Consider the following 8767-nt stretch of genomic DNA (forward strand, 5'->3'; position numbering starts at 1 on the left):
TTAAATCTCTATAAACCCGATCCTTTTACCACAATTATTCTCTGTCCATTGACCAGTATGAATATTCCATCAGGTAGTAATAGGACGATGAAGTGCCGTTTAACACTAGAATTACCGATCTTTAATGGGTACCTAACTACAACGTGCACAAATTATAGTAATTTCAGCCGTACGATGAATACGAGTGAATATATCGATTACAGTTCTTTCTTAATACGAGTTGATACCAATTTTATTCTTAAAGCAGGTGTATGTGTTCGGTGATTGCAAAAAGGAAAATTCTGGGACCATTCATTTTCACTGGGTTGGTAGTTCTAGTGTTAATGGGAAAAATTGGGAGAAAGAAATTTTCTCAACAAATATTATTCGTTCTGGGATGAGAAATTATTTTAGGAATTATAAGTTGTATATTATTGTATTAAGAATATTGCTGTTGAAAATAAGATACGTCTTAACTTATATACAAAAATTAATCTCTCAGGAGAAATAAATTTATCTTTAACCACTTGCAGTGGTAAGAAATTCACAGGCACGTGTGCCAGAAGGGTCCAGTGTTTCTGTAACAATTACCTAACGACGTGTATACCACGTCGTTGGCGATTCTGTGACAAAGGCATTACGACGTGCGTGACACGTCTTTCCAGCGCAAGTGGTTAAACCCTGCGCCGAAGAGGTTCCAGGAACGCGTGAAATGTTTATTTCACACGTTCGATAAATAACTCATAAAACTCATAATTCCCCTTATTTTAATTAAATTCTACTCAGCGAGACTACAAGCGTGACAAATCAAACATCCAATGAATCGTGTAAAATTTTTATTTTTCTTACAACAAAACAAAACAGGAAAGAAATAAATTTAAAATTCATTAATCACAGGATTAGATACGAATTGACGTTAGATAATGAGCAATAGAATATCGTCCAATTTTAATTTACACTTTTAGCAACCCCATTTACGCCGCCATTGGCGATTCCATTGACCTCGCTGACCTCGGTAGAATAATATGGGTTCTTCCTCGGCTCGATCTTTAGGAAGAATCCGTTCTGCATTGTCAGATTATACGACCCCTTCTGCAATTGCAACGGGGTCGTAGTCTGGGACCCAACTTTGAAGCTACACGTAGCGAGTATATGGCAGAGCAACACCTTCATCTCTATCAACGCGAACCGATTGCCGATGCACATCCTTGGCCCGATGCCAAACGGCATGAACGCGCCCGAATTTATAATCTTCTTGCCATCCTCTAAGAACCTATCGGGGTCGAACGTCTCCGGGTTCTCGTAGTACTTAGGATCTATCTGGATCGGTATAATAGGGACCCAGATGTTCATCCCCTGCTTGATGGTGAAAGGTTTAGAACCAGGCAACGTGGGTGGCAAGTCGAAATCCTTCAAGCACAACCTGTCCACGAACACGGCGATCGGATACATTCTCATGGTTTCGTTGATAACAGCGTCTAGGTACTTCATGTTCTGTATGATATCGTAGGACAATTGTCCATCGTTCTGCTCCAACGCTTCGTCGATCTCTTGCTGCAGTCGGACCTGGCAATCGGGATTCTCGGCTAGAAGGTGTGCCACGAAACAGGTTTGCGAGACCACTGTGTCAAATCCACCGAAGAAGAAGCTGAAAGCGTGATAGGCCATGCTCTCCGCTGACATACCTTTGCCGGATTCCTTCTTGTTATTCGTATCTATAAACATCTGAAGCATGTCCGACCGGTGTATCCCATTCCTTTGTCGCGTTTCGATCTCGTTCAACGCTATCTCGGCGAAGAATTTCTCTACGTACCCTTCCAACATCTTTAGGCGAAAGAGCTTGGCAATCCAGGGCAAGTTCCTGTTTATTATCAGGAACATGCTCTTCTTGAAGGTCGTGAACATTGTACCTATCCTGCCGTACACGTAGAAGACGTTCTTCGGCTCCTTGATGCTGTCAACCGAGATGCCATACACGCAGCTGGCGATCACGTCGTTGGTGTACTTGGACAGCAAGGCCTTCATGTCCGTTTCACGCTCGCTTTCCGGCAACTTCGATATGTAATTGCTGAACCTTACCGCGCAACGAGACATCAGCTGGAACATGTTCTTGATCTTGCTGGAGGTGAAAGCGGGTGACAGCATGTTCCTGTGCTCCTTCCATTCCTCGCCTGTCATGGAGAACAGCATTTTCGAGAACATAGGGTCCAGCTCCTTCTGCACTAACACACGATGGTCAGCGAAGTGCTCGAAATTCTTCATGGTGATGGACTTGATCAGGTCCAGGTCACGGATCATTATTACTGGCGTTTGGAACTCGTATACGCCGATGTACTTTGCTTCGGTGTTCATGAAGTACATCTTTTTCAGAAGATCGTACAAGGTGCTCCGCATCGCGAACATCGAGCCCAGGTTTCCAAACAATGGCGTCGGTGGAAGGTGCGGGATCTCATGATCCTTGAAAAAGCTGAGCTTTCTGGTGCTGTAGTAATACAGGGCGACAAGTACAGCTGTCAAAGACAAAGCGATGGAGAGGTAATCCATCTTGGAGGTGCAGACCTGCTGCTGGTGTGTTCAAGTCTCACACGATGCACACTGTTTCTGATTGCTTGGAAGACTAACTGCCAGTTGACGCACAACGTTCTCGATGTGCTTTGCACACAGGAACGGCTCAACGATATCAAATACCCTGGTTTCTCTCCACGATTTCATTACGCGGCAGTTCGATTATCTCTCGCAGATAATTCTGTTGTGCAATCTGACTATTTTCTCGAACGATTAAATGAATTGCAACATAATTGGTATGAACTGAACTTATCTTGCTGGTTAATCGAGGATAGGACAAGTTGGAATAGTATTTGAAATTAAAATTGGTTTTGTGGGCTATGAGTACCGTTTGTCGATGTGTGAGATAGGAAAGCAAGGAGTAAATTTATTTCCTTGTATGGGTGTTAGACAATGTAAGGGAAAGACTATTGTAATATTTGTTATACGTGCTTCGTTTTCCTTTGTGTTAAATTTTATATGGACAAGTTTTCTAATATGAAAGAAATTGTATATGTAATATAAAGTTAATTTAAATTTGAGGGGATAAATTTGAAGAAGCGAATATTTTCATTTAAACAATGTCGGTTGATGTTCGCTTTGCTTCTCTGATAAGCCTTTGAAATGGATATGACAATTCAATAGGTTCTGATCCCTTCATTTATGTAAAATTATTAAATATTAGTCGAAAATGTCGATACAATTAAAAATTTTAATCAAAAATCTATACAAATTGAAATGGCTGTAGCAATTCAATAAGTTCTGATCCCTTCATTTATGAAAAATTGTTAGATATTAGTCAAAAATGTCAATACAATTAACCCTTTGCACTCAAGAGGCCTCTTAGTCCCCATTTAATCAGATCCTAAATTAATTAATCCGATATTAATTAATGCATCAAATTTAAAATTACCCAACAATGCGTCGAAGAAAAGATGTCGAAGAAAAATAATTCTATGTCTTAATTTGCATACGATTTCTTATTTACTGATTCAAAAATATCGCCGATCTTATGGCAGACAGTCTTCGAATTACCATTTTTATGTAATAAAAAAATCGTCGAGTACAAAGGGTCAAAAGTTTTAATCAAAAACCTGTATAAATTGAAATCAGCCTTGGCCGATTCGAAATTTCTTTTTCCCAGAATGGCATCCTACATAATTTTTTGAGAAAATTGCTTCGTCTATTAAGTCGCGCTTACGTCATAGTTTAGAAGGAAATTAAGTTTCCATCATGTACCGTGTCATTACACGAGATTATGCATTTATCTTGATCACCTTACACTATTGCACAGATTGTTTACGTATCATACGGTTTTATTCAAAAGATGTAGAGAGATGTATAGCGAAATAATAAATATTTATTATTTTTTCATTCTGATACAATTTATGATTTTTAATATGACGAAGCAAAATTCATGTAAACACAAACTAATTACCATATCATAATATATGGTTGTTATCTGAAATAACGCTTCACAGAACGGAGAGATTGCGAGAAGTTTGTGGTGGTAAATGATGTACTACGTTAGGCAAATTTAGTTCCCGCATATTTTGTTATAAAGTTATTTAAAAATACATTTAATAGAAAATGTTGTAGAAAATGATATAGTATAAAGATTATAGGTAACTATAAATATGTCATTTATCAAGAACGAAATTTTGTTTCATGCTCAAGTTGCGTGAATCAATATTGAAATTTCTGTAAATCATTATCAATCGACCGATCTGTGTTGTAAATAAAAATATACAAATTTCAGCATCAGTTCCATTTATTTAGATGTTAATGTTGCTTAAAGTTTCTCTATTTTCACAATATTACTGTTCGATATAATTATCCTTGCAGTCATACAGGTAATTGTTTATGAATTAGCTACCTTTGTTATTTCCTCTCGATGTAGAAACAATTTTTAATAAATTAAAATTGTAATTTCGAATTGTTACGAGTAGAAATAATTATTTAAGATTATTAGCATTTAGAATAATATAGTATATAATAATCTAACTAAATTTGAGAAGAGAAAGGTATAAAGAGGTTTAATATAATTTACTTATACCACAAAAATAAGGTAAGAATTACCTGAAATAATTAATTTCCCATTAGCTTCACGCTTTGGTTAAATTTCCTATTACTACGACTTTTACTATGAATATAACTCGGAATCACTGGTAGATGGAATGTAAAATTTCTCGGAATAAAATATATTAATATAAGTCATCTCGCGTTTTAATTTTCTTTACGAATATTTCGCTGAAAAAGTATGAAATGTTATTTTTAACGAAAATAAAACATTTAAAATGCCCCAACTTTCACACGTCCGTATTATTTTAATACTTCATTTCATTTTTCTCCTTTTTAAAGCCATTCCTTGCCATCCATACTTATTCTCTTTCATAACCAACGCCATGTGTACTCTTGTAGCATCAACATGTCCCCCGAAAGTACTTAATTATGACCTTGTATCAGATAATCCATGACCTCTATAATCTTCTTATGCTAAAAGTCGCTGGAATTTTCTTGCCCGAGAAATTTTCATTTCCAATACTCGGTCTGTGTGGCCTATAGTATTACGAAGAAAATTATGAATTCTCCGTTCGAATTTCCGTCCAACTCCGTGTAATAGTAGTAATACCTTTCAAAGTTATCCGATTCCTACGGTCGCGAATTTCTGTTTTCCTAGCCAGGGAAAATTCATCGAAATAACAGCAGAAACTTATTCCAAACATTTAAAGAATGAATTAAATTTTTTCTTTGGCTTCCCGCGCGGAAAAAATATTTCGTTATTTACAGAACTAATCTATTATCTGCTTTGATTATTTTCGTTTCAGGTAGATCAATATTCTTTACATTTCCGTGAACCAGCGATGTTAATTATTAAATTTCACGGAAACATCTTATCTGCACTTCTGGAATTTGGAATTCTAGCAATTCTATGTCAAGGTATAGCAACGACTAATAAGAGTAACAAACGTCGCATTCGATCAGAAAAATTGCAATGCTAATTATTAAATCTCACTGAAACATTTTACCTGCACTTCTGGAATTTGGAATTCCAGCAATTCTAACCCACGATATAGCAACGACTAATAAGAGTAACAAACGTCGCATTCGATCAGAAGAATTGCAATGCTAATTATTAAATTTCAGGAAAACATTTTCCCTCCACTTCTGGAATATAGAATTCCAGCAATTCTATATCAAAATACAGCAACGACTAATACGGGTAAAGGAAAACATTTTCCCTTCACTTCTGGAATATAGAATTCCAGCAATTCTATATCAAAATACAGCAACGACTAATACGGGTAACAAACGTCTTATTTAATCAGGAAAGTTGCAATGCTAATTATTAAATCTCACTGAAACATTTTACCTGCACTTCTGGAATTTGGAATTCCAACAATTCTATCCCTAGATATAGCAACGACTAATAAGAGCAATAAAGTTTCATTGGAATAGAAAAATTGCGATGCTAATTATTAAATTTCACGGAAATACTTTATCTGCACTTCTGGAATTTAGAATTCCAGCAATTCTATCCCAAGATATAGCAACAATTAATAAGGATAACAAATGTGTAATACGATCAGAAAAATTGCAATGGTAACTATTAAATTTCACAGAAACATTTTCCCTCCATTTCTGGAATCTGGAATCCCAGCAATTGTATGCCAAGATATAGCAACAACTAATAAAGGCAACAAACGTCTAATTGGTTTAGAAAAATTGCGATGCTAATTATTAAATTTCACAGAAACATTTTCCCTTCATTTCTGGAATCTAGAATTCCAGCAATTCTTTATCAAAATATAGCAACGACTAATACGGGTAACAAATGTCTTATTCAATCAGGAAAGTCGCAATGCTAATTATTAAATTTCACTGAAACATTTTACCTGCACTTATGGAATTTGGAATTCCAGAAATTCTATCACAAGGTATAGCAACAACTAATAAAGGTAACAAACGTCTAATTAGATTAAAAAAATTGCGATGCTAATTATTAAATTCCACGGAAACATTTTATCTGCACTTCTGGAATTTGGAATTCCAGCAATTCTATCACAAGGTATAGCAACAACTAATAAAGGTAACAAACGTCTAATTGGATTAGAAAAATTGCGATGCTAATAATTAAATTCCACGGAAACATTTTCCCTCCACTTCTGGAATTTGGAATTCCAGCAATTCTCTGCCAAGATATAGCAACGACTAATAAGAGCAACAAACGTCTCGTTCGATCAGAAAAATTGTATAATATCTGCGAGGAAGAAAGGACTCCTTATCAGTTGCTTGCGAAACATCCATAAATTACAGCCATCCAAGTGCTCTCTGCTTTTGTCGTGGGCGAAAGCAAGAAGCACCCGAAATCTCGAGGCATCCCTTTCGAGTTTCCATACACGAACACGCGGAGCTGAACAAAGGTTCCGTCGTGGCCGACGATCAGCGTGGCGCGTTTTGCATCGATATCAATGGCGATTTATTTCCAATTTCCGAGACCTTGCAGCGCCATGGCTTTCCTGGCCACGGAAATTGAAGGAAACCGAGGAAGAAAAAGAGCGGAGAGCTTCACGCCGAGCCACCACCCCTTAACCTACACAGCTGGCGTGGCGAGAGAGGTGGCAGAAAGTAGGAAGGCTCTTGTAACAGACTCCATTGTTAGAGCTTATTGGGAATCTGTCAGTAACCTGGAATTCAATTTGACTCGCGAACTGTGAACACCGTTTAATAGCGGATAAGGAGGTGGCAGAGGACGCGTAGGGTTGGAAACAGGTTGTAGCCCTGTTCCTTGGACGACCAGAGAGAGCGTTAATAGGTTGAGTGGGCAATGTTAAGTCGATGTTAATCGAGTGTTCCATCGACGAGAGAATAACAGGGATATGGAGAAAGACGAACGTTGATGTCTCTCAGTTATTTGTTCATTTTACCCCTTCGTTTTACGAGGGGGTCGTTAAACGTGGAATTTTTTAGTTTCCATTGTGTAGGGTTTTGTCATTTATATATATAAGTCTGTTATTTCAAGCTGCATTTGAGGTACGAGTAAAATGTGAAAAATCGTGTTTAATTTGAAGGGTAGGGACGTGTGGACTTCTTAGTTCTTTCTGTATTTTCATATAGTGGAATGCTTTTCCTCCGTGTGGAATGGTATTCCTTTTTCTGCAAAGAAAGGGCTGCTCTGTGATATAAACGTCGACGTTAATCGAATAGTTGGTTGATATCAGGATAATAATGAGCTTTAGGATGGTTGCGAAATATCCAGTGTAATTACCTTCGTCAGACGTGTTATTATACTATCGTTCTCATGATACATTCTCGGAAAGTACACGTAAATAAAATTCAATCTAAAATTAATAATCATTGCTAATAATTTCTAAATAAAAAAAGTAGAATAACTTTTCTATAAGTCTGTTGTAGAGATTAAAAATATATTTTTATATCCTTTTTAAATTTACTATAAATATATCTTCATGTCTTTATAAATAAACATAAACATGAAATTCAATCTAAAATTAATAATCATTGTTAATAATTCCTTAATGGAGAAATATAATAACTTCTTCACTAATCTGTTATAGAGATTAAAAATATATTTTTATATCTTTATAAATGTACTATAAATATATTTTCATGCCTTTATAAATAAACATAAACATGACATTCAATCTAAAATTAATAATTATTATTAATAATTTCTTAATGAAAAAATAGAATAACTTCTTCATTAATCTGTTATAGAGACTAAAAATATGTTTCTATATCTTTATAAATTTACTATAAATATAATTTCATGTCTTTATAAATCTACTAGAAATATATTTTCATATCTTTATGAATTTACTATAAATATATTTTCATGCCTTTATAAATAAACATAAACATGAAATTCAATCTAAAATTAATAATCATTGTTAATAATTTCTTAATGAAAGAATAGAATAACTTCTTCACTAATCTGTTATAAAGATTAAAAATATATTTTTATATCTTTATAAATTTACTAGAAATATAATTTCATATCTTTACAAATTTACTATAAATATATTTTCATATTTTTACAGGACTGTCATAAAAATGCTTTTATATGATTAATATAACGCGAAACTATTTAAACCTATTCAACTTTCAAACTTCGCGCATAAATGTAGCAGTACTGATAATAGTACTCGTGTTCAAAAAAATTAGTTGTGTCGTAAATTTCGAAAAATCCAACCATTATTCAGTTCTTCTTCTCGTGTATCCTTTT

General features: G+C 35.2%; 1 protein-coding gene across 1 annotated transcript; it reads right to left on the reverse strand.

The window, feature by feature from the left end:
- Positions 1 to 874: 874 nt before the first annotated feature.
- Positions 875 to 2644, reverse strand: LOC108549655 (cytochrome P450 9e2). The gene has a single exon (XM_017903151.1). It carries the CDS (start codon positions 2521 to 2523, stop codon positions 928 to 930), a length of 1596 nt encoding a protein of 531 aa, XP_017758640.1. The 5' UTR covers positions 2524 to 2644; the 3' UTR covers positions 875 to 927.
- Between the last annotated feature and the right edge of the window lie 6123 nt (positions 2645 to 8767).

Source organism: Eufriesea mexicana, unplaced genomic scaffold (genome assembly GCF_001483705.2).
Source record: "Eufriesea mexicana isolate 0111107269 unplaced genomic scaffold, ASM148370v2 scaffold2128, whole genome shotgun sequence".
Taxonomy (NCBI): Eukaryota; Metazoa; Arthropoda; class Insecta; order Hymenoptera; family Apidae; genus Eufriesea; species Eufriesea mexicana.

What these genes read in the sequence shown, in the direction of transcription:
- LOC108549655 (XM_017903151.1), bottom strand. Translation starts at nt 2,523, where the DNA reads ATGGATTACCTCTCCATCGCTTTGTCTTTGACAGCTGTACTTGTCGCC.